This window comes from Cherax quadricarinatus, chromosome 66, assembly GCF_038502225.1.
Source record: "Cherax quadricarinatus isolate ZL_2023a chromosome 66, ASM3850222v1, whole genome shotgun sequence".
NCBI lineage: Eukaryota > Metazoa > Arthropoda > Malacostraca > Decapoda > Parastacidae > Cherax > Cherax quadricarinatus.
This window is the reverse complement of record NC_091357.1, coordinates 12,356,450-12,383,680: the sequence shown is the minus strand read 5'-3', so window position 1 is coordinate 12,383,680 and position 27,231 is coordinate 12,356,450. Positions and strand designations below refer to the sequence as shown.

Here is a 27,231-nt window from a genome sequence, read left to right as displayed (position 1 = left end):
GCGCACACAAAGCCAGTCTCCCAAGCGAGTAAGCGATAGAAAAACAACATGAGAGTAACTCTCCAATGTTGTTAGATGTGTATAGGACTGCTCAACATACACTGCCCTGCTATCTTCTGCCACCCTAAACCTCTGCCAACATCTTCATCAAACTAACTAATTAAACTAACATCTCCTCCAAGGTAAGTGTAAATGTAAGTATAAAAGTAAATATAAGTGTAAATATAAAAGGACACCAATGGAAATATGTCACTCTTGAATTTTTTGGGTTATCCTGGGTACTTTACACATACAGTGGAACCTCAAAAATCGAACTTAATCCGTTCCAGGAGCTAGTTCTAAATTCGAAAAGTCTGAAATTCTAAGCAATATTTCCCATAAGAAATAATGGAAATACAATTAATCCGTTCCAGAAACCCAGAAATATTCACACAAAAAATACATTTTATAGAGATTAATTACAGTTTTACATACAACAAATACTATAGTTTTTAATTATGTATAGTAATACATATAAAATAACATTTTTACTTACCATTATTGAAGATTGGTGATGGCATCTGGAAGATAGGGAGGAGGAGAGAGGGAGTTGGGGTTAGTGTTTGGAAGGAGAATCCCCCTCCATGAGGACTTCAGGTAAAGCCCTCTCTGGGGTTACTTCCCTTCTCTGTCTTTTAATGCCACTAGGACCAGCTTGAGAGTCACTGGACCCCTGTCTCACAAAATAACTGTCCACAGTCCTCTGTTTCTGGCGCCTCTTTAACATTTCCCTAAAATAGGACATGGTTCTGTCACTGAACTTGTTGCAAAGATGGCTTGTTTCAGCTTGCTCAGGGTGGTACTTCTGCACAAACATTTGGACATCATTCCACTTGGCACAAATCTCCTTAATCTTTGAAGAAGGCACCTCATCCACTCCCTCTTCCTCCTCCTCTGAAGCAAGTTCCTCAGCTGTGGTCTGATACTGCTCCAGATGAAGCTCTTGCAGTTCTTCAGTGGTTAGCTCTTCCCTGTGGTCCTCCACCAACTCTTTCACATCCTCACCACTCATCTCCAACCCCAGAGTGTTCCCCAATGCCACAATAGAGTCCACAACAGGCAGAGGGTCAGCTGGGTCAGGGTCAGCCTCAACCCCTTCAAAATCCCTCTTTTGGACACAATCTGGCCACAGTTGTCTCCAAGCAGAGTTCAAAGTCCTGGAAGTCACTCCCTCCCAAGCCTTACCTATAAGGTTTATGGAGTTGTAGATGTTGAAGTGATTCCCCCAGAACTCTCTTAGGGTCAACTTAGTGTCTGTGGTCACTTCAAAGCACTTTTCAAACACTGCTTTTGTGTAGAGTTTTTTGAAGTTAGAAATGACCTGCTGGTCCATGGGCTGGAGGAGAGGAGTGGTGTTAGGAGGCAAGAACTTCACTTTTATAAAACTGAAGTCCTTAGACAAGAGGTCTAATAAGTTTGGAGGATGAGCAGGAGCATTGTCCATTAACAGGAGGCACTTGAGTGGCAATTTCTTTTCCTGGAGGTATTTTTTCACACTGGGGCCAAACACTTCATAGACCCACTCTTTGAAAATTTGTCTTGTGACCCTTGCCTTATGATTAGCTTTCCACAAGATGCATAACTTGTTCTTAAAGACATTGTTTTTCTTAAACACTCTGGGATTTTCTGAATGATACACAAGTAAAGGCTTCACTTTAAAATCACCACTAGCATTAGCACAGAATAAAAGAGTAAGCCTGTCTTTCATAGGCTTGTGTCCTGGCAGTGCCTTTTCCTCCTGTGTGATGAAGGTCCTTTTTGGCATTTTCTTCCAAAACAAGCCTGTTTTGTCACAATTAAACACTTGTTCAGGTTTGAATTCTTCACTGTCTATGTACCCCTTAAACTCCTGTACAAACTTCTCAGCCGCCTGTTTGTCTGAACTGGCTGCCTCACCATGTCTTACAACATTGTGTATGCCACTACGCTTCTTAAATCTGTCAAACCAGCCTCTGCTGGCCTTAAATTCACTATCAGCACTGGTTCCAGGAGTTTTCTGTACCAGATCGGCATGCAACTTCCTTGCCTTTTCGCAAATAATCGTCTCTGAAACACTATCATCTGCAATCTCTTCATCCTTGATCCACACCAGCAACAACTTCTCAACCTCTTCAACTATTTGTGGTCTTTTTTTGGTTAGCATATTAACACCTTTCACAACATCAGCTTCCTTGATTTGTTCTTTCTTTGCCAGGATAGAACCGATGGTCGACTTGTTTTTCCCATACATCCTGGCAAGCTCAACAAGTCTCACACCACTCTCATACTTCTGTATTATTTCCTTCTTCACATCTATGGTGTTTCTCACTTTCTTTACCACAGGGGTACCACTAGCAAGTTTCTTCGGGCCCATGGCAGCTTATTTCACAGTCCCACAAGCACTAACCACAACGAGATAATCGTAAAATGTGTGAATGAGAGCGCAGGTTAGTGTTCACTCAAGCATAAACAAAGCTAGACTGCTCACGGCGCCTGCGCAGGGACGCGGACAGAGCGGGCCGGCAGACAGGTCCCGTACCCGGCGGTCCGAAATTAGGGGCGCGTTCGATAATAGGGACACAGTTTGTCCGAAAAAATGGTCCTATTTTCGAAACGTTTGATATGTGATACGTTCGTTTTTTGAGGTTCCACTGTACATGTATGCTGCTATGTATGATAAAATATGTATGTAACTGTATTTGTGTATACGTACCTGAATAAACTTACTTATTTATAAATTAAAATGTAAATATTTCTTATTTATAAATTACATACATTGTTTAAGTGTGATGGTGGTGGTGGCCGAAGCCTCCACCTCCACCAACACGGCTTCTCTCAGTGGCAGCCCTTAAACCCAACAATAACACTTACACCATTTACTCCTCTCATACATTATGACATATTCATTCTAGAGTATATATCATGTTTCTATGTTATTAATATTGTTTATAATGCCATATTAGATGAATTGTGATAGATAAATAAGCCGTAGAGATGATATTAGCGTCATATTGAAGTATAATAAACTCGCCTTCCTCTTGCCTCCTACCTTCCTCCTACACCAACAAGAATCAATAAAGGTTAAGTGTGATGTTAGATGTTCATTTATCCATTTTATTAGTGCTTTATATTTATTTGTCATTGTTTTCTGTATGTAAATCTATATTTAATCTTTAAAAAAATTATTTTTTGTTAATACTTTTGGCTGTCTGAAACGGATTAATTGGGTTTCCATTATTTCTTATGGGGAAAATAGATTTGCCAATCGTGAATTTCGCCAGTTAGCAGACTCTCTTTTCTTATTTCTTATGACTGTTTTTGACTTGTAACATTATTTATTGGAACCTTAATGATATAATTTCTTCAAGGTGTGATATTCCTCATAACATGAAATTAGACAAGGTGGCATCTTACACACCCTTCAATAATACAGTATCTTGTATCTCTGCATTATTTTGATTTTCTGGAATTTTGCATACACAACATCTCTGTGCTCTTCGTTTGTTTTCTGTAGGAGAAATACATGGTGTTTCAGAAAGGTGGACCCAACTGGTATGGCCTCATGATTAAACGTCACTTTAACACACACCAGACAGTCGTATGAAGGATTTATAGTTCTCGGCTGGCATGACGAGTGGATTTGCAATCCCTCATATGACTGTCTGGCGTGTGTTAAGGCGACATTTAATCATGAGGCCATACCGATTGGGTTCATCCTTTTGAAACGCTGTAGTTGAAGGGAAGTGGGCACCATGCTTTAGGTGAAATGGATTATAGTACATTCTTCAGTATGCCAGTGACCTATTGATAGGGGGTAAGGGTCTCCCTAGTATGTTGCTATTATTCGTCGTATGACAGATAAATGGATGTCATTGAGCTTTGGTTCCTTTCTGCTTTTAACTAGTAATAATATTAATACGTAATAATAATCTTAATTTCTACAAGCACATGTACAGTGTATATAGGCCTATAGCTGACATCAGTGACATACTACTATATAGAAAGCCCCTTGTTATGCAGAGCATATCAGGCAAATTAGGTCAGTTTTGTCCCAGGATGTGACCCATACCAATTGACTAACACCCAGGTACCTATTTAACTACTAGGTGAACAGGGACAGCAGATGTCTTAAGGAAACATATCCTAATGTTTCCACCCGTACCAGGGATTGAACCACGGACCTGAGTGTGTGAGCCAAGTGTGCTATCAGTTGAGCTACGAGACACCTACAGAACATTGTATTCAAATCACAGAACAGGTGGGACTTGAACCCGTAGCAGATGAGTGCTAAACCTTGCAGGACACTGTGCTAATCACTAGGCCAGCTGACCAAATGGTTAGTGCCTTAGCCTGTAAGTTTTTAGGACTCTCTTACCATAGGTTCAAACCCCACCTGTTCTGTGATTTGTTTGCAACCATGTTATTATGATTTCGTGAGTCATACTGTATACATTTAAGAGTTCCATGTCTAAGAGATGGAAAAATAATTTCATATACAACTTGAAACTACAGTGGACCCCCGGTTAACGATATTTTTTCACTCCATAAGTATGTTCGGGTGCCAGTACTGACCGAATTTATTCCCATAAGGAATATTGTGAAGTAGATTAGTCCATTTCAGACCCCCAAACATACACGTACAAACGCACTTACATAAATACACTTACATAATTGGTCGCATTCGGAGGTAATCGTTATGCGGGGGTCCACTGTACAGCCTTTCCTCACTTAGCAACGTACTCATTTACTGACACCTCAGACTTACGACGGGCTCTCTGACCAATATTTACACCTCAGTAATGTATATGAGAGCTGATTTTCTCTATTCTGTTTATTTCAATATACAGTACACTACTGTATAAACATTTAAAAATATACTAGAAATGTTATAAATGGTGCAAAGGTGACGTTAAAACAATATCAAAGATGGTTGACATAAACCCATTACCATTATAGTATGCTCCTCACTTAGCAGTGAAATTGTCTAACAACGTGGTCTTAGAAACGGAACTCTGTCGATAAGTGTGGAGGGGCTGTACTGACACAATCCACAGACTTAATTTTCATGTGTGATTTATCAGGCAAACACATTGTGTAATCAATGACTGCAAGTGATTTCTCAATAGGGTCATCTGTTTTTTTCACCTTTTCAATTTGTTTCATTTCATGCCTGTGGAAAGTTGTCAACACTGCAACAATTAAATGCCATCATGTCATTGAAAAGAAATACCTGCAGTGGGTTTTTTGAATGACAGCAAATGTTTTTTTTTTATTTCCCCTTGTTGTTCTGTAAATTGTTATATTGCTTACCAATAAGAAATCACAAAGTGAAGGGCTTGTGTACAGTATCCTGTAGCTTGGTAGGCAACGCTCTCACTTCTAACGTTGAGCGTCTGTGGTTTGATCTCTGGCAAGGGTGGAAACATTGGGTGTGTTTTCTTACAGCTGTTGTCCCATTCACCTAGCAAGTAGGGTGTTAGTTAACTGGTGTGGGTGTTGGTCAACTGCTGTGGGTCACATCCTGGGGGACAAGATTGAGGACCCCAGTGGATATAAGACAGTCCCTTGATGACACACTGCCTTTCTTGGGTTATCCTGGGTGACTAACCCTCCAGGGTTAAAAATCCAAAGAAAATTTTATCCATAAATAAAGTATGCCCCATGCCAAAATACAGTACTGTACCATCATTTTTATAACAGCAGCACTATATATTCCTAAAATGTCTCTTATATTTTCTCAGGTACATTATCACTTCTTTGATTTTGTACTGCAAATCATCTCTGGAGATTAACTTTGTGAGAGAAATGTAACATATATGTAGTAACAACAAAAAAAAATATCAGTTGGCATGATTTTACTGAAAGCTGATGTTGCTTTAAGTCTGTCTGTACTCTAGTATTTTGATACTCTGTAAGCATGTGGCATTACCATTAGGTTAGGTAAGATTTGTCAAGAAACAGGACAATCGTTCCCTGACACAGATTTTAGTCATATGATCCACCACTTGAACTTTTGGTCATCTGACCAAGGCTTTCCACTGGCATACCTGTCCACCCCTTTAAAAATTAGTGTTGCAAGGAACGAGTACATCTGAGTTTTTCTAGTTTTGAAGCCAAGATCTCGGTGAAACACATGTATTGGCCATCGTGTACTGGTAATCGCTGTTTGCTTGAATCTGAATATTTATAAGTGTAGCATAAAAGAATAATTTGAAATATGCAATTTCATTAGAATCATCTATTATATGTAGTAGATCATTCAGCTGAAATGTTCAATAATTATTAGACAATTCAACTGAGTTCCACTGTTATTACCATCAAAATGATTAACACTGGGGACAAAAGATGCATCTTCTTGCCAGTTCCATACCCTGTTTGCTGGTGGTGGTGTTGCCGGGGCCACTGGGAGTGTTAAGGCTTGTAGTGCCACATGTTTTTGGCACAGCTGGTGGTGTCAGGGCTTATGACAAAGCAGGTGGTGGCACTGCAGCTCCTGCTGATTTATTACTAAGTCCAGTATCAACACAATCAATCACTTCCTTCTACTTCACTAACATTTCCAGTAGTATTTCCACATAAAAATGAAAGTGCATATGACACACTACAGTACTAGACTGTCTGTGATGCCAGATGGGTTTATGCTTAACAGGAAAATATTCTCTTTATTGCTTGAATCAGCACCTTCACCTTGCACCAAGTTATATTACGTATATTCCTATTCATTGTCATCACCCAAACTACTCTGTTGAGCCATTTTTGTATAAAGACCTTTCTTCTCTTACATCTTTGTGTACCCAGGCCTGATATAAACATTACAGTTTTGTCTTGTGTCAGACCCATAACACATTCCTACTGTTAGTACCATTCTGGTTTCCTTCAGAATTAGGGAAATCCTGTTCAGAATTTCATTCCTGTTACTGGTGTCTCCATACCACAGAATATTTCTGATTTTATGCCAAATCAAGTGTGGTGCCTTACCATTATTACAAAATGCTGCTGGACCATTGTTATCTCACTCTTGCATGTCGCATGGGCTTGCCCATGCAGCATGCAATTATTTTTCCTTGAAATCAAGTGGAGGCCAAGGACCCAACAAATTTCAAGGCACAAAAAATTAGGCATAGAGCATACATCACTCTGATAGTGTGATATATGGTGTATGTCAGAAACCATTTAAAAGTTACATGGAAGGCATTTAAATTTTAAAGTGTATTTATTGGTTCTTTGGGATTTAAAATATTAAATGGAAGGCATTAAAATTTTAAGTTTTAAATTACTTTTCTTTTTAATATTCACTTTATAGTTTGTATACTCTTTTCAAGTTCTTTCAGGTTCACTGTCGTATTGTTGGAAGCTCAGTCATTTTGTTATATAGTCACTTTTCTCTTTATTTCAGTTACCCATGCAAAGGTAATACCTCATCTATGTGATGACAGAGATGAACAGTGATCCCAGCCTTCAAGGAGAGAATAGTCAGAGGGTCAAGACATACACTTGCCACCACTTGAAGAATAACATTGACAGATCCAACTCATTTGATGGCCCCTTTGGAGTAGTTTTTACAAGTACTGTATTTACTTTTGTCTGACCCTAATTAATACCCTAGAAACTCTCACTATGCTACATATGGTTCTGGGTGAAAAGGGAAAGAATTTGTCTTGATATCCCTAGTAATTGTAGTGCTGTTGCATTAAAGGAAGAGGATTTAATTTTTTTTTTTTTTTGAGGCTTTAAGCTGCATGCAGTTCTAGCAGTAGCAACTGTATGGGTGGAACTTAGTATGCTTTTCTTCTTACCCCTCACCTATTGTAAAGAGAATACTAGTAGGATACTTGATGCTCTTGGTGTAAATAGTAGTTTTGCTGAGATCTGTCCAAGTAGAGGATAGTCAGTATTATTGGTTATGTTGGTAGTGGATGGTTAGTTCTGCTGGTTGTGTATTTTGGTGGTCAGTGCGGATGGCTGTGTTGGTAATAAGTTGTCATAGGTGGTCAGTGCTGTTGGTACCAGGTGATTGGTGCTGATAATTGTATTATTGGGTGTAAGGACAGTGAGAGACTTAATGGTTCTTCTGCATTATTCCACTTGATGCTTCAATGTTCTAGGTTTTTTTTTTAGGGGTTTAGTGCTGCTTCAGTGTCCTAGTTTTTTCTTTAAGATAGTGAGTATTTAAACCTCTCCTTGTTCCTCTACAATGGGTAACACACACCAACTCTTGCCCAGACTTGCCCTTCTAGGGAGGTGCCTTGATGGTAGTGAAGGACTTTAATTTAAGGAGCAGGAGCTACTCTCCCCTTACTGGGATCAAATACAGTTACCTCCAATTTCCCAGGTTCTGTATGACTCCTGCAGGTTTAGCACTTGCACAAAAAATGTTATGATGTACAGTAATAAAACATTCATTGTAGATTAATGCCTTCACTCCCATCCTATCAAAGTGAAAAATGGAGTGATGTTATGGACATGAATCTTGATGGGATATAGCCTATGAGATTTTTACCCATGATTACCTGTGACCTGTCTCAAGAGTTTCCTACTCTTGCAGCCCGACCTAGGGCCAAGCCTCCTTGTTGATTGCTTGATCAACCAGGCTGTTACTTTTGGCAGTGCACTGACCCATATATCCACCAGCCTGGTTGATCTGACGCATTGTGAGTGTGTTTGATCCAGTTTCCACTTCTATACTAGCAACATTTCTGATATTTACTGGTAGGTTTAATAATTGCAGATCACAAATGTGGATGCAGTGTTTTTGTATGATGCCTTTGGCTCCCCCTTTTTTTTTTCACTTTTACACTTCCATACCTCTTACTCTAGTACCTTATGATAATGTGCAGATTTTGCACTAAGCTCTCTCTCTGGAGAGAGTACATTCCCAGTTCTTTGAGGTATTCCCAGTAGTTCAGATATTTTATTTGCTCTATACAAATTTGTCACCATTAAGTATCATGTTATTTTCTGCAGCCCACTGAAAGATGTTTGCGACTTATTTATAATAATAAATAAATAAATAAATAAATATAATAAATCATCTACCAAGGTGACCTTCATGCTAATATTTGTGTTATCCTCAAAGGATGACAGTTTTTTTTTTTTCCCCATACTATAAGGATGAAAAACAGACAAAATGACTGTGCCTTGGGGTACTCAGCTTTTTACTTTGCTAAGGCTAGATTTTATATTTACTATTTGCTGTTGTATTAATTTGAAACTCTTAAATCCATTTGCTTATTTTCCTGTTATACAACAGCCAGGAAAATAACCAGATGGATAATGAAACCTTTCAGAACAAAGAAAATAATGCCATTAATGACACTATTCAAATAACTTGTTCTCCTTACCTTAGAGTACTGTTCAGCACTGACAGCCCTGTTTAAGGCAGGAGCTGGAAAAGAAGCCAGGATCATTTACAGCCCACAAAAAGCTGGGAATGCCTTAAAATCCAAAATATGTACTCTGTGGAGCACCGGAGAGATACACAATGATATACATGTGGAAGGTACTGGAGGGCCCTACCCCAAATCTGAAGACTGCCATACCACTAAGATTGAAAGATATGGTATACAGTTTTTTTCCTTTCTGGTGGACTTTTATCTGTTGATTCAGGACAAACTTTTCAGAGCTCAGTTAATTCCCTTTCATGTGTCTGTGTCTACTGGGCTAACTTGCTTCTGGGTGCTGTGCTGAAGTGTTTTTGTCATCCATCTTCCATTTAACATGTGGTAGACTGAAATCTCCAAAGAGGATATTTGGTGTAGGACTTTATAGGTTTTCCCAGGCAGTCTTCCATCTTATTTGCTCTGTGAATTCTTCAGTCATTGGCAGTTGTTTTTCTCCAGTCCTAGCTCTACAGTGTTTAATGATTTTTAAAAGCTCCTTCCAACAAAATTACTTTATATCATAGATTCCTACTCCTCACTGTGACTTGTTTACTCTTACATTTTTGTACATTGTGGTTTTCTACTCGTATCTTATTGCCCAAAACATCCCTTGTGAGTACTTCTGTAAATTCTGCAGCAGCATTTATGTAAGGAGTCCACTTACATAGTTTATTTTAATTTGATTTTGACCTCTGGATATTCACAAAAAAGATAGATACCCTTTGGGGTATTTTGATTTTCAGTCTCATTACCCCTGATATTTTACCATCTGTTTAGTCAAAGACGATATACCACTTGTTGCTTTTCAATGTTTACCATGCCCCCATTTTCTTAAATTCATATTTTTATAGCATCTCATTCCTTTTACAAGTCGGTGGCAGCAAAGGTCAAAGCATTCTGCGAGATACTATGAGGATTTGCACATCTCAGGTGGAAGTACCTTCAATCCTTATTAAAGTGACACTATTTCCCCTACTTTAGCATGTTTAACCATTTTCTGGTATATTTATCCTACACACTTCCATATATGTATGCAGATTTCCTTAACCTAGTACCTATGTGCCCCTACATGGTCTGAGTATATATTTCTTTTGCTGGATCGATTTTATGCTTTCACACTATTTTTGTCTCTTCATTGTTGAGATTATAGGCTTTGGATCCACATTTATAGAAAATTACGTTACTGTGGTGTAATACAAAATGCATTTTTACCAGCAGCTTAATTAGGGAAAAGGGTATCTACTGGTACACGCACACACATAGTATATCAGTTATTTTAATCACATATACATAGTTACACTTAAATGGAATTTCATAAAAAAAGATTAGAGTAAATATACAAAATTATAAAAAAAATTTACACATTCAGTGATGTATTCTAGAATTGAACATAAATATTGCTAACACAAATTTTTATATATGTAATTATAAAAATTGTGTATATGAAAAATTTTGATCAGTATGAAGAGGATGATTAACACTGCGAAAGGAAATAATGTCATACAAAACACACCATAGATTCTCATGAAAATGAGGGGAAGGGTGGATAGGGAGAATGCCTCGGCTAACTCTCTTCAAGTCTTCTATATACAAGTTAATGAAGATTAAAATTATTTCTGTCATCCCGAGATCTCCTCCCAATTATGAATACATTTAAGAAACTGATGAACATATTTGAAAACCTTAAGTTTTCTTCTAATGGATATATAAAGATGTTAATTGGATAACACAAAAATAATAAAAATATAAAAATGACTGACAATAATAATAGTTATAATATTGATTAATAATAATGAATAATAATTAATGAATAATAATAATGAGATTTCCCTCAATAGTAATAGTCATTTCAGGGTGAGAAAAGTCAATGAAATTATTTAAGAAAAAGAATGGTATAGAGGCCAACTCAAATGTTCACATCTACACACAGCTGACTGCTGCTCGAGAGTACATTACAATATAAGTTAACTATTAGTTCCTTGACATACAGCAATAGTTTGGGCACTTCACAACGAATAAAAATCTTGCCAAAGCACTGTCAGTTACTTGACACAAAATGACAGACCTTCAGGGGAATGCAGCACTAACAGCCTAGCATCTTGTATACATTTAGGTTCATACTCTTTCAAGTGAAGTTCTCTTGAGCCAAGGAATTGGAGTTGCCCTCTTCTTGGGTCAAACCTGTTGCCTTCTGTTTCCCCAGGCACTGTACAACCCTATAGCTTTATCACTTCCCATCAATACATGCAGGCAGACCTCTCATAACGGCCATTACACTCATGAAACTGCCGCTTTATGTAATTTTGCAGCCCTTGTGGTTTTGCGCTTCTTTTTTGATTAATAATAATAATACGTAATTTTACACTATAAAATACATACAATGTATGGGAAAAAGTAGGGTTAGGTCCATGGACTCCCCCCCCCCCCCTTTACCTCAAAAACCTACGCTAATCCTTCAAGTGTTAATTTTGTCAAAAGTGAAAGCTTTAACAAAATACATTGTAAATGTTGCTCGTGACTTAGGACTATGTTACATGCCCAATTCCTAAATAAAAACTTCAAGTCCCATGGGAAGCTTGTTTGACACATTATAGCATCCATTCCTACCAGTGAATATTATAATTTTAATACACAACTTATTATAATATGTGTCACCCTACCTTAAATTCTTTGCTTGTTCTCCTGCATGTTGTTGTATGTGTTAGAGAGATGGTTATGTAGATCAGCAAGTGGTAGACTGTTGTGGGTTGTCTGATCAGCAGACACCATCACATTTCATAACAATTTTGTTTATAAAAGTAACAAGGAAGTATTTTATCATACCTCAAATTCCTTCTTTTATTGCTTAATAAAAAAAACTTTCACTGTAATTTTTTAAAATAGTAACAAGGAAGTTTATTATTATATCTTATATTGTTTGCTGATAAAGAAGCATTTAAGGATGGCTGTACAATTACTAAGCAGCAGACAAATGTAGATATTGTTTATCAGCTAATGTGCCACATACATTTGATCAATCGTGTTAAACACAATCAGAAGTTGCATAATGATAATTCTGGGACAAATATAAATAGCATTCTAATAAAAAACACTACATAAATGTTATGGAGAGGCCTGTCTGTACAATTAAAGTTCACATGATTTCATAATAGTCTCAATCCAAGCCAGGCTCAGTAATGAACTGCGAGTGCACCAAACCTATAGGGGTCACAAGTCACCCAGGAACTAGGAGGCAATTAGGGTTGATTCAAGAAATGGTAGGGCAAGTTCAATTCTTTGTATTACAAGCCCATTAAGAGCATCTCAGAACTTCCTTTGAGGAGTAAACCATCTGGGAGACATGACAACTATCATTCATGCATTCGTCACTTCACTTATGTACACTGAAGGCTGGCCAATATGGCTGCCATTTGGCTTGACCTTTAAAACTTAAACTATATAACGGAAAAGTCCCAGTTTGATGAGCCAGAAATAAATTAGCTGACCAGATAATTTGCAAAGTAGGAATTATTTCATATACTTCAAAGTTAAAGAAAACTAATTAGGAAATAGTAGCAAGAAACCCAACAGCAACTGTCTTTGCATGTACAAAATTACATAAAATTTTCTTGTAGGCAAGCTGATTGAAAATTTGATTACAGTCAGCTCTTGGAAAGCTCCTCTATAAGTTATTTTTTGTAAACGTAACTGAAAAAGTGCATCGAAAATTGAATAACGCTTGAAAAGGCCTTCAAAGTATGTGCTATTTAATTATTTATGCAACATTTCAATTGCATTTACAAAATTCACATGTCGAGGAGCTTTATAAGCGAGTTGACTGTATAAGGACATTTAGATGGTTCCCTCAATTAGATTTGGGTTAAGCATGGTTGTATTAAGTCTAGAGAGGTCGCAACCTTGGCTTTATGCCAGTGAGGCTCTTTATCCAAGGAACTGGACCTATCCTCCCTTGGGATCAAATCTGATTGCCTCCCATTCCCTAGGTGCTAGATGACCCTCTGGGTTTAGTGCTTCCCCTGATTATGATAATAATAATCAGGGAAGCCACAACATAAACCTACTGATATAATGTGATAAGACTGGGAACTTATCAACTGCAAGCCTAGTTTCTTGATGTCTACAAGGCTCATTTCCCTATGTACAGTACAGAAAATGAGACATTGAGTGTTAGAGGCTTATAATTGCTCATTGGCTCACTGAGTGAAAGTACATTATCTGTGAGAGTTCACACATTAAGTCCTTATACAACAATTCTCACATGTGCTCTTTAAATCCCACACACAGGACACTATTCAAGTCAGTTTAATTTTCAGTTGGAAAATCAGACAGACAAGAAGATGAGTGAATGCTGGGACAATTCATATGATAAACCTGTTTTAGATGTCATTGCATCATACATCCCAAGCAGCATTTGAAAAGCAGGGATCCTGGAGGCCCAAGTCACACCCTACAGATGCTTGGGAGAACTCCTTCAGTCCCACTCTCCTACATACATGGTGCGTTGGTGGGGTAGAGGTGGTGGCAAATATCCCCTGTTGGGAAGGGGCAGACGGCCGTAGATATGAGAGTAGGCAGACTCAGTGAAGTCAGAGTCTGCAAGGTCAAAAAAAAAAAAAAAATTAAAAGGGTAATTTTGTTGGACACTATAAAATGCTATGCCTTTTTTTTTATTAGTGCCTATAAGTGTAGTCAGTAAAGATTTATAAAAGGTTTTGCCAACTAGTATTAATGTTAAAAGTTCTTTAAATTTGCTAGAAATGATACCAAGTGCTACAGTATGTTAACAGTACTGTGCATAAAACAGTGCTTGGAAGGGAAGGGAAGTGCCACTATAGCATGCTACAAGGAATAAGATTGAGGAGAGATCATGCACCTTCCTAGAGTAAATTTTCTACGTTTGACATTTTATGAGAAATTCTACAGCTAAATATAATGCAGGGAACAGAACAGTTTGCTAGTAGTGAACACATGCACACGAGATGATGCCTGGACGTCACACAGGAGACAAAACACGAGTAAGTGCAAGTAGTACAACCTTTTTTCATCATTTTTTTTTTACAGCAGTCAGTTTCCAGGATTTCAGTAGCACAATCGATCTTCTCTTTCCTACTATGCACATTTACCACATCATTAAAGCTAGACACAGGACAATTTACAACCACAGATTCAGAGCTCAACAATCTTTACTAAAGCTCCACCATTATTTACCAAAGCATCTAATAAGGTACTATACATCATCCAAGGTCATGTTTCACAATTTCCAGAAATCCCAAAACAGCCAGTATCTGCCCTCAAGACTAGCTGTTTAAAAAAATTGCAAAGTAAAATATTTTACAACAGCTCTAGATAATTAATAGAGCTGTCAAGTACCTGTCACATGCCAACTTGATTGCCTATGCCTTGATCCTGGTGAAGGGTTCTTGATCAAAGGAGTTTGAGCTACCCTCACTCCTTGGCTCAAACTTGATTTCATTCCCTTCCCCAGGCACTGAAAGATCTCAATGGGTTTAATGCTTCCCGTGATTATAATATGGCAGTTTAGGATATGCCCAACTTGTAGAATATTTGCTCAAACTTGTCTAAACTTGCAACTAACAATACCTGGGTCCTGGAAAATGTGAAAGTGATGCAAGGATTCACGGTAAGAGAGAGACTCAAGCAAAAGTCTACCCAAGGGTGTGTGGGACGGGAGGACCTTACCTAAGAGCCTCAGGATGGTTTTCTTACGCTTCCACTCTTTTGATTTACTGTCAGTTCATGAGTCCCAGTAGGATTCCCATTCAGTTTCTAGGAAAGAGTGGAAGGATCCGTTAATGAACTGAATGATGTAGATGATCAAAAACATCGTCCAGGGTCAAGTAACGGAACAGTCCTCATGAAAGTCACTGTCTCATCATTTTTAATTATAGTTTAAATAAAGATTTGCTCCTCTAAAATACTTCCTGCATTTTAAATCAGTTACTGATTTATATTACCTACATTTGTAGGCTAAGATTTAGACTAATAGCCTTAAGTTTTCTAGTGCCACTTCCATGCCTGTCATGTTATATTTAATATTACTGGGACTGACTACATTCAGAGAGCTACCTATAATATATAAATGATGTAGTCTTATGCTTTGCGTTGGTTACATTCGTACTTAGAAAATTATTAGTGTGTGCCTACTTTACCACTGTTAAAATATGCAGAGAGAATAAATACAGTGAAGGCAATATCAATCCCTCGCTAGTTGACACCAGTACAAATAATCTCATCTTCCCAGGAAAAAATTTATCCCAATGATTTTCTGTGATTTCACTGATGATAAAAATTAACTTACAGCAAACCTGTATATCTGTTACACGTACCATACTTTCAGGATTTTGTACGCAACTCAAAATGCCTTAGGTGTTAATCAATATTTTCTTCAAATTGGATTATTCTGTGTTGGTTAGAATCTTAAACATCGTCTATGCACCTTTTGCACACAGCACCTGCTGCCAAATTTTTATGTAATACTTTTTTTTTAAAAAAAAAAAAAAAAGCGAGAAGTTATCAATTTTGTCGTAATGCAGAAATATGTTGCCACAATAAACAGAATATGACTGCACTGCAATCAGCAATTTGAAAATAAGTGTGGTTACTCATGTTAAGTAGTGTAACTTACACCTGGTCAGTTAAAAAGAAACATTTCATTAATAAAAAGTAATGGAAAGTATATTCTCACACTGAGAAAAAACTCCATGTGTTAATTCAATGGTAGTATAAAGCCATTGTGTTGAATTATAATTTCCTTAATCTGTATAGAAAGCTTGAGATAGACTTTTTATGAAATGAGGCCATGTTCAAATCATGAAGGGTTAGCATGGTCTGCTTAAAGCTCAGGACAAAAGGTACACGGATCAATTTTACTGAGGCGTCTGATGTTGGGACATGCACATGTCACAGATACAGTATAACTACAGAAGGGATTCTGATAGACTTTGAAGGCTAAGATGACATATGTACTAACACTAATTTGACTCCATGCTTATTTTATTTTACACGTAGTTGCTAAGGTCAGATACATCATGCATGTGAGAAATTACTAAAATTAAGAGGTTATATAAAATCATTACAGATAAGAAAAATTACAATTGCTTATAATATGATGCAAATTTTAAAGCTTCAGAAAAAAGATGAAAATGGCACTAAAAAGAGCAAAGGCATTTGAGGAGTTGCAGCTGATAGGCTCTGGACCACTCACCATTCCTCACTGGTATTGATGGCACCCACGAGCAGGGGTTCCGCTCTAGTCTGTGAATATTTTGCGCTTGGTTCTGTTGCAAAAGAGCTAGAAAAGAGAAAAAAAAAGAATGGACATGCTTAGAGAAGTGCTAGAGGAAGCGCTGTGCTCCCTGGCTTCTACAACCCCCATCAACAGTGTCAGGTGACTTAAGACCTATGATACATTCAAGAGAGGCACAATGGTTAACTGATGTCTGGCCACACACACAGGATTACAGTATATAAATACTCTATGGAGCAAGGAAAAAAACAAACATGTGGTCCAAATATAGTGCACCATTAACATCAGTCCATTCAAGTACATCTCTTTAAATACAGTCTTAAACCACCTTACCTCTACAATGAGCCAGAGAGGGAAAGGGAGGGAAACAACAACTAGCCCACGATTCTGAAACACCAACATGGCAATGGAAATGACGAGAGATGGTTTAGCTTACACACATTAACATACTATACTCCAATAAATGACAAACCTGAGTGGCATTTCAGTCTCTCTTATCTACAAAATAATTGAAACAAATTAGCAAATAAAGCTGGGATCCAAGTTGTTGCAGGGAATGAAGGTGAGTGGAATAACTCACATACACATACACACAAACTGAACATACTGTTTTTGGTTTGGTTGCTAGGTAATGATATGAAGAACACAAGATATCTAGTGAATACTATGTCCATTTATAATTTAACCAAAGAAGAGACTATATATGGGGCCTAGGTCAATAAAACAATTCAAAACTTGTACTGTACATCCCCCCAAAATTCTTCATGACATTACCAATATCTGCATTATAATTCTGTAGAATCCCAAAAATATTAAAGCATAATCAGAAAAAAAATTCAATATAATCAATTTGCATAAAAAATTCTGATTAATTTACTATATTCATTTTCGTTATTTCTTTGGTCAAATTATGCCGAGTTAATTCTCATCGCTTCAAAGGTTTATCACATTACTGTATATCAATATCATGAGGTTCTACAGCACTTGGTAAACAAAAACAAATGTGAGCATAAGTTGGCAAGCCATGTTGTGGAAAGTAACAGACACACAGGTGTAAAGCAGTCTTTTCTTGTGATAATGTTTCACTTTGTACAGAAAGTTCTGCACAAAAGCAAGACACTGTCACAAAAGCTTGCTCTGCACTTGTATTTTTATCATCAAGCTGTGTTGTGAAGAAGTTGTAAGGTCAGTCATGCAGTACAGCATCCAGAAAATTTAAGTCTTGTCACCAACAGGAAAATAAGAAAAATGCTTAAGATTTTCAAAAATACCCCACAGACAGTGGTCTCAAATTGTCTGTGTTCACATTAAAGTCTCGGTTTGGTCATTCTGAACTTACGATGTGCAAAGCTACTTTTTTATATATTTAGTTTACTGATATTTTGGGCTGTTTTGAGGGCAAAAAATTTAAATGACAAAAGTTAGTGTTTGTCCATCGTAATTTCATCTAATAAGTGTCTTACCCTTGTCTTTACCTTTCTGTGCTAGGTGAGGGTCCGTTGAGACTCAGTAAGGGATGAAGTTCATTGTCAGGGTAGAAGCTGAGAAGGATAGGTAAAGACAGGTCACTGTAAACGAGGGATGGAAGGAGGGAGGCAAGAAGGAAGAAAGGTGCTGGATCTGAATCAGGGATAGTTTTAAGATCAGAAATAGCCTAGATCAGAGGATAGAGTAGTACATAGCTGTCAGAGTGAATAGAGGTATTAAAGTCAGTAAGGATGGGGCTGTGGTGGTTGCAGAAAGAAATATATATATCAGAATGTGAAAACACTGTGCAAAATTATTCATCATCCTCCAACATTTCAGATGCATCATTCCACATAAGTAGTGACTGAGGTGAAGGAGGCTCTGTTTCTGGGAGTATTGGTTGAGATATCCACCATGGTATTGGTGATGAGCTTGGTAGGGGCATATATATGGGTGAATGAGAGGAGGAGAATGTAGGATAAAGCTGGGATTGTCGCTGGCTGGAATGCTGTTGTCGAAGGTGATTTTGTGGACGTCGCAGGTTGTTGTGCGGGTGTGTGGGTGGGGGGGTGGGGGTCTTACCCATGCCCGAATCGAAGCTGCGGGTGTGCCACATGGGGTGAGCGGGAATAGGTGGCCCGTTGGGGTACTGGGCACGTCCAGGCTCTTGCTTATCCTTCGACTTGGACATAGCGAAGTTGGGAATGCGAGCGCGGAGGCCACAGTAGTATGGATCATCTGCAAAAGGAAATAAAATCTAAATTATAAAGTACTGTACATGGTAAAAAAAAAAAAAGAAAATGAAAAAAGCAAGATTAAATGTTATGACACAGTGGTTAACAACCAGCTGTTTATTATTACAATGTTTCATCTACAAAATGCTTTATCATGTATGTATGCATGCATGCATGTACACACACATTTATATAGTATATCCATCATACATACACATACATGCAGGCAAACAGGAGATCTCTACAATGCAAAACAAACTACATGGGGATGGAAATCTTTAGTTCAAGATCTTTTGCACTCTCGTGCCATCATCAGGAGCTACACAATGGAATCTTTAAAAGAAAGAACAGCATGCGTGTGAAATTCTGTTTCAAGCTTATTAAAATGGCTAGTGAAACTCAAAATGCTTCAGTAAGTATTTGGCAACAAAGCACTGGGTTGGACAAAGTAGTTTGAATGGTTTTCTCATTTCAAAGCAGGGTGATCAATAATCTGGTCATCCATCAACATCAAAAACAGACTCCAACACTGAAAAAGTGAGGAAGACTGTTGACAAGTCATTGTCAGAATATCCAGGACACTGCAAGTGTAGTTGGAATTTATTATGAGTCTTGTCAAAGCATTCTGATCTAAGGAACTGGAGCCACCTCCCTGTTGACGGAGCCATGATCTGGAATAATCTAACGGACTCTGAAACCAGACCTGCTCCCAACAACTACAAACAGTCGCACTGGGATGGCCCGATAGTGGAGAAAATAGCCTCAACAATGCTTCAGATTGTATCAGGGAAGGACAGCCTGCCTCCTGGCAGTGAGAGCTCCTCATGCACTCCAGCCTTGGCATATGGCTCGACCCACAGACCATCCGCATTGGTGTTGCATTTCAACTTGCCGCCCCTATTCTCGCTGAACACAGGTGTATTTGTGGCAGTGAAGCAACAGACCGATTCGGGTACCATGGTCTTGTGTGCCGTAAATCCGAGGGAAAGATTGCAAGACATGAGGAGGTTAATAATAGTATCAAAAGGAGCCTGCACTTTAAGCCACATTGCACACATTTCCTTAATCTTTGAAGTAGACAACTTCTTCAATTTCTCTATCCCCTCCTCCGGAGCAGTTTCCTCAGGTTTGGCCTCTTGCCGTTGAAGATGATTTTGCAACTCATCAGTGGTTAGTTCTTCAATGTCCTCCTTCACCAACTCTTCCACATCCTCCCCACTAACCTCCAACCCCAAGGACTTCCCCAATGCCACAACTGATTCCACAACTGGCATAGGCTTCTCAGGGTTAGCCTCAAATCCTTCAAAATCCCTTTTGTCTACACATTCTGGCCACAGTTTCTTCCAAGCAGAGTTCAAGGTCCTCTTAGTCACTTCCTCCCAAGCCTTACCTATAATGTTTACACAATTGAGGATGCTAAAGTGATCTCTCCAAAACTCTTAGAGTCAATTGAGTTTCTGAGGTCACTACAAAGCACCTTTCAAATATAGCTTTATGTAGTTTTTTGAAGTTTACAATGACCTGCTGGTCCATGGGCTGCAGGAGAGGAGTGGTATTAGGAGGCAAAAACTTGACCTTGATGAAGCTTATGTCCCCAGAAAGTCGCTCTGCCAAGTCTGAAGGATGACCAGGAGCATTGTCTAATACCAGGAGGCACTTAAGGTCCAATTTATTTTCCAGGAGGTAATTTTTCACAGTGGGGGCAATTGCATGGTGTAACCAGTCATAGAAAAAGTCCCTAGTGACCCATGCCTTACTGTTTGCCCTCCACAGCACACACAAATTAGCCTTGAGGACATTGTTTTTCCTGAACACTCTGGGAGTTTCAGAGTGATACACCAATAAAGGCTTCACTTTGCAATCACCACTAGCATTAGCACACATCAACAGAGTAAGCCTTTCTTTCACAGGCTTGTGTCCTGGGAGTGCCTTTTCCTCCTGAGTAATGTAGGTCCTGCTTGGCATTTTCTTCCAAAACAGGCCTGTTTTATCACAATTAAACACTTGTTCAGGTTTCAATTCTTCAGTCTATGTACTCCTTGAATTCCTGCACATATTTTTCAGCTGCTTTGTGGTCCGAACTGGCAGCCTCACCATGCATTATCACACTATGTATGCCACTATGATTCTTAAATCTCTCAACCAACCTTTGCTGGCCTTAAATTCACTCACATCACCACTAGTTGCAGGCATTTTTTTAATTAAATCGTCATGCAACTTCCTAGCCTTTTCACATATGATCGCTTGAGAGATGCTATCTCCTGCTATCTGTTTCTCGTTTATCCACACCAATAAGTCTCTCAACATCTTCTATCACTTGCGATCTCAGTTTCGAAAACATTTGCACCTTTGGCAAGAACAGCTTCCTTGATTGCCATTTTCTTGGCCACAATAGTAGCGATGGTTGATTGGGGTTTTGTGTACAACCTGGCCAGGTCAGAGACATGCACTCCGCTTTCATACTTAGCAATGATCTCTTTCTTCATATCCATAGTGATTCTCACCCTTTTTGCTGTAGGGTTGGCACTAGAAGCTTTCTTGGGGCCCATGGTGACTTATTTTGCAGGTGCAATCACTAAGAACGCTGTGATAATATGAAATGTTCCGATTGTATGTTTGAATGCGACCGCGGTGGCTGGCTTGTAAACACTGGCACCCACGGGACAAGTGAGGCGCGCTCAGGCCACATGTGGATGCGTCTCGAACGGAACAAATCGTGTTGGTCAAGTTTTTTAGCGCTAGTTGAGGCAAATTTTTTGCGTTAAAATGTATCGCTAGTCGGATTTAACGTTATACGATGCCAGAGTTGGTCGAGGGTCCACTGTACGTATATATATAAATGTGTGCTAGATTCTTTATCTCTTAATCTTGCACACCTCTTGCCAACACCCAATCATTCAATTTTCTTGCAACCCCATCTATAAATACGTATATTGAACAACCATGGTGACCTCACATATCCCTGTCTAAGGCCTACTTTTACTGGGAAATAATCTCCTTTTCTCCTACATACTCTAACCAGAGCCTCGCTATCCTCATAAAAACTCTTAACTGCTTTCAGTAACCTACCAACATTCCATACATTTGCAACATCTGCCACACTGGTAGGTAAGACACATAGGCAACAGTTAGGCAACTTTATTCCAAAACTTTTCGCCTACACAGTAGGCTTCTTCAGTCGAATACAGAAAGTAGGTAGGAACAGTAGAGATTTGAAGATGATGTAATCAGTCCATCACCCTTGAAGTCGTAGAATTTGAGGTTGTCAATCCCTCGGCCTGGAGAAGTTCAGTTCCATAGTCAGATGTTGCCTATGTGTCTTACCTACCAACCTGTCGGTATTGTATACCATTTTGATGTTCATCTGCCACACTGCTCTCCTGCCCATCCTATAATAAACCTTTTTCCAAATCCATAAATTCAATGAAAACCTCTTTACCCTCATCTAAATACTGTTCACTTATATGCTTCATTGTAAACTTTTGGCCTGCACACCCCCTACCCTTCCTAAAGCCTTGTTCATCTGCGATCCTGCTCTCCATCTTACTCTTAATTCTTTCAACAGCAACTCTACCATACACTTCACCAGGTATACTCAACAGGCTTATTTTCCTTTAATTTTTACACTCTTTTTTCCCCTATGCCTTTACATACACAAAGAAATTATGCATGCTCTCTGACAATCCCTAGGGACTTTCCCTCTTCCATACATTTATTAAATAAAAGCACCAACCATTCCAAAACTATATCCCCACCTGCTTTTAACATTTCTGTCATCCCATCAATCCCAGTTGCTTTAGTCCCTTTCATTCTATCCACTGTCTCACACACATTCCCCACACTTGCAACTGGCTCTTCCTCACTTCTACTGTGAAGGTGGGTACTTAACCCTTTGACTGTTTTCGACGTATAAATACGTCTTACGAGCCAATGTTTCTGACGTATATATACTCAATAATTCTAGCGGCTTCAAATCAAGTGGGAGAAAGCTGGTAGGCCCACATGTGAGAGAATGGGTCTGTGTGGTCAGTGTGCACCACAAAAAAAAAATCCTGCAGCACACATTGCGTAATGATAAAAAAAAAACTGATCGTTTTTTTGGAATAAAACGCCGACTTTGAGGTGTATTTTCGTATAGTATTTATCGTTGTATTCGCGTTTTCATGGTCTTAGGTGATAAAATGGAAAACATATTACAGAAATAGAGATGATTTTCATTACTTTTACGATGAAAACGACCTTGAAACTGAGCTCAAAGTCGCGGAAATGTTCGATTTTTACCAATGTTCAAGAGTACATAAATCACACCACACGTCCAATACACGTCAACTGGGGAGTCTAATATTCTTTCACTAGTGCACTGATATTATTTATACCATTTTTACAATAATGCAGTCGTCTGCATAACAGTAAATTTTGTATTTTTTTGTATGAATAAAAAATCAAAATAGAAAGCAATAATAATATAAGAGGGGCCTAGAGATGTGACTAATGAACAGAGCATATGTTATTTTAGTGCCACGAATGTCTACCTTGTTTATTCTGGACCCTATTTTGAAATTGGCATCTTTTTTATTTTGCGTGAAATTGGCCAAATTGCCAATTTCTGACCACCATATTGGGTAGTCCAAATTAGTAAAAGGGAGGTTTCTTGTACTCAGCTGATAGATAAAATGGAGTTCTAAAGAAATAGCTATGAGTTTGGTCAACTGGAACAATGGAATTGGTTGAAAATTGGCCTCAAAGTCGACGAAATCGCCGATACGCATATGTCGCCGAGACCGCTAACTTCGCGGGAGCATAATTCCACGAGTTTTCGACCAAATTTCGAACTTTTGGTGTCATTACCATCGGGAAAAGATTCTCTATCATTTCATAAGAAAAAATAATTTTTTTTTTTCAAAAATTGAGCGACATAGAATGACAGTTTCAGAGAGGGGCCTGAAACAGTCAAAGGGTTAATGGAGATGTGGGAGTAAGGAATACCCTCATCGGACGGTTCGTAACTTATATTGTAATCAGTCGTGAGGGGAGGATAGCCCAGTCTACCTGTTCCGTCTATGCCCGAGGTCCAAGTGGGGGGGGTGAGCCTCTCGCACACTCCTCAGATGGGCATAGCCTGGTGACGTCACAGGCTAGCCAGAGAGCCTAGCTGAACAGAGATCCTATATATATAATATAGCTAATACAGTGGACCCCCGCATAGCGAACACCTTGCATAGCGAACAATCCGCATAGCGAACGCTTTGTTCGCTAAAATTTTGCCCCGCATAGTGGACAAAAACCCGCTCAGCGACCTTCGTCCGAGACGCGTCCAATGTGCGCCCTCAGCCAGCCTCACATGTGCCGCCCGTCCCATTGTTTACCAGCCAGCCTCCGCGGTAACATTCAAGCATACACTCGGAATATTTCGTATTATTACAGTGTTTTCGGTGCTGTTTGTGGAAAATAAGTGACCATGGGCCCCAAGAAAGCTTCTAGTGCCAACCCTACACCTCAAAGGGTAAGAATACCCATTGAAATGAAGAAAGAGATCATTGATAAGTATGAAAGTGGAGTACGTATCACCGACCTGGTCAGGTTGTACAAGAAACCAAAATCAACCATCGCTTCTATTGTGGGCAAGAAAACGGCAATCAAGGAAGCTGTTGTTGCCAAAGGTTTAACTGTGTTTTCGAAACAAAGATCGCAAGTGATGGAAGATGTTGAGAGACTCTTATTGGTGTGGATAAATGAAAAACAGCTAGCAGGAGATAGCGTCTCTCAAGCGATCATATGTGAAAAGGCTAGGAAGTTGCATGACGATTTAATTAAAAAAATGCCTGCAACTAGTGATGATGTGAGTGAATTTAAGGCCAGCAAAGGTTGGTTTGAGAGATTTAAGAAGCGTAGTGGCATCCATAGTGTGATACGGCATGGTGAGGCTGCCAGTTTGGACCACAAAGCGGCTGAAAAATATGTGCATGAATTCAAGGAGTACATAGAAACTGAAGGACTGGAACCTGAACAAGTGTTTAATTGTGATGAAACAGGCCTGTTCTGGAAGAAAATGCCAAGCAGGACCTACATTACTCAGGAGGAAAAGGCACTCCCAGGACATAAGCCTATGAAAGACAGGCTTACTTTGTTGATGTGTGCCAATGCTAGTGGTGATTGCAAAGTTAAGCCTTTATTAGTGTATCACTCTGAAACTCCCAGAGCGTTCAGGCAAAAGAATGTCCTCAAGGATAATTTGTGTGTGCTGTGGAGGGCAAACAGTAAGGCATGGGTCACTAGGGAATTTTTCTATAACTGGTTACACCATGCATTTGCCCCCAATGTGAAAGATTACCTAATTGAAAAGAAATTAGACCTTAAGTGCCTCCTGGTGTTAGACAATGCCCCTGGTCATCCTACAGACGTGGCAGAGCGACTTTATGGGGACATGAGCTTCATTAAGGTGAAGTTTTTGCCTCCTAATACCACTCCTCTCCTGCAGCCCATGGACCAGCAGGTCATTTCCACCTTCAAGAAACTGTACACAAAAGCTCTGTTTCAAAAGTGCTTTGAAGTGACCACAGACACTCGATTGACTCTAAAAGAGTTTTGGAAGGATCACTTTAATATCCTCAATTGTGTAAACCTTATAGGTAAGGCTTGGGAGGGAGTGACTAAGAGAACCTTGAACTCTGCTTGGAAGAAACTGTGGCCAGAATGTGTAGACAAAAGGGATTTTGAAGGGTTTGAGGCTAACCCTGAGAGGAGTAGTATACCAGTTGAGGAATCAATTGTGGAATTGGGGAAGTCCTTGGGGTTGGAGGTTAGTGGGGAGGATGTGGAAGAGTTGGTGGAGGAGGACAAATGAAGAACTAACCACTGATGAGCTGATAGATCAACTTCAAGAGCAAGAGGCCAGACCTGGGGAAACTGGTTCAAAGGAGGGGAGAGAGAAATTGAAGGAATTGCCTACTTCAAAGATTAAGGAAATGTGTGCAAAATGGCTTGAAGTGCAAACCTTTTTTGATGAAAATCACCCTCACACAGCTATTGCAAGCCATGCTGGTGACTGTTACAATGACACTGTTGTGAACCACTTTAGACAAATCATAAAGAAACGAGAGGTACAGGCCACTATGGACAGATATGTTGTGCGAAAGAAGTCCAGTGACTCTGAAGCTGGTCCTAGTGGCATTAAAAGAAGAAGGGAAGTAACCCCAGAAAAGGACTTGCTACCTCAAGTCCTAATGGAAGGGGATTCCCCTTCTAAACACTAACACTCTCTCTCCCCTCCTCCCATCCCATCAATCATCACCAGATCTTCAATAAAAGTAAGTGTCATGTAATTGTGCATGCCTTTTTCAGTTTGTGTGTACTAAAATTAACATTTTTTTGTGGTAAAAAATTTTTTTTTTCATACTTTTGGGTGTCTTGCACGGATTAATTTTATTTCCATTATTTCTTATGGGGAAAATTAATTCGCATAGCGAACATTTCGCATAACGACCAGCCCTCTTGCACGGATTAAGTTCGCTATGCGGGGGTCCACTGTACTCACTACATATACTACACAAGTATATTACATAGGGATTCAGTAACACTACTGACACTATAAGATGTACTTCCCTGCCCAATGCATGAAATCACAACTTCCCTATCTTCATCAACACTCAACAGTTTCTCAAAATATTCCCTCCATCTTCCTGATACTTCCAACTCTCCATCTAGTAACTCTCCTCTCCTATTTTAACTGTAAAATCCATTCATTCCCTAGGCTTTCTTAATAATCTCAATCTAAAACTTTTTCTTAATCTCAGCAAAATTTATAATGCATAATAAAAAATCCTATGGTTACAAAACAAAGAAAATTCAACAGGAATATCTTGATTACAGTGAAGGGCTCTTGATCCAGAGAGTTGGAGCTATCCATCCTTCATCTGATAAAGCCTAATAACCCCATTTTCCCCAAAACTGCATGACCCTTACAGGTTGAAAGCTTTCTATAAATTAATTACAACAAACCCTCAGTTTAACAGATCAGAAATAAGGGATAAAATTAGTTGGGGTTAGTTTGATTCCAAAATACGGAGGAAGTCCATTGGTTACAGAACTGTTGCTATGATCATGGCAAAAAAAAAAAAACTTGCCTATCTGCAACAATCACCATAAAAGGCCATCCACTTCCCATTATTAGTCGGTTAAAATGAAAATTTACAGTATGTATAATAATTCTTGTGCAAGTGGGGAGAGACATCTAAGATGTTATTACATACAAAAAATTCCAGTACCTTGGTAGGTCTTTTTATGTATACAGTACTGTATACATAAAAATGTACTGCATTTTTCAATATACAGTGGACCCCCGCATAACAATATTAATCCGTGCATG

At 38.9% G+C, this 27,231-nt stretch overlaps 1 protein-coding gene and 1 long non-coding RNA gene across 7 annotated transcripts in view; one reads left to right on the top strand and one right to left on the bottom strand.

The window, feature by feature from the left end:
* The window catches only part of LOC138854662 (uncharacterized), a 54,091-nt gene that overhangs the window by 19,122 nt on the left and 7,738 nt on the right, over positions 1-27,231 (top strand). For 2 of the 3 annotated variants that reach the window (XR_011393851.1, XR_011393850.1), the window contains exon 2: positions 7,415-7,583. This is a non-coding gene — a long non-coding RNA (uncharacterized lncRNA). Of the gene's footprint in view, positions 1-7,414; positions 7,584-13,711; positions 13,850-27,231 lie in introns of those variants that run through there. The other variant, XR_011393849.1, reaches the window with a different exon arrangement.
* LOC128704138 (uncharacterized) overlaps positions 10,662-27,231 on the bottom strand; it is a 448,075-nt gene continuing 431,505 nt past the window's right edge. The window contains exons 10-13 of one of the 4 annotated variants that reach the window (XR_011393847.1): positions 18,715-18,870; positions 16,624-16,710; positions 15,099-15,185; positions 10,662-13,991 (exon numbers count right to left, since the gene is read on the bottom strand). Coding sequence is in view for 2 of the 4 variants with exons in the window: in XM_070099084.1 (XP_069955185.1) it covers positions 13,870-13,991; positions 16,624-16,710; positions 18,715-18,870 (365 nt within the window). In the remaining 2 variants the exon portion in view is untranslated. The remainder of the gene's footprint in view (positions 13,992-15,098; positions 15,186-16,623; positions 16,711-18,714; positions 18,871-27,231) is intronic. The other 3 variants (XR_011393848.1, XM_070099084.1, XM_070099085.1) reach the window with 3 other exon arrangements.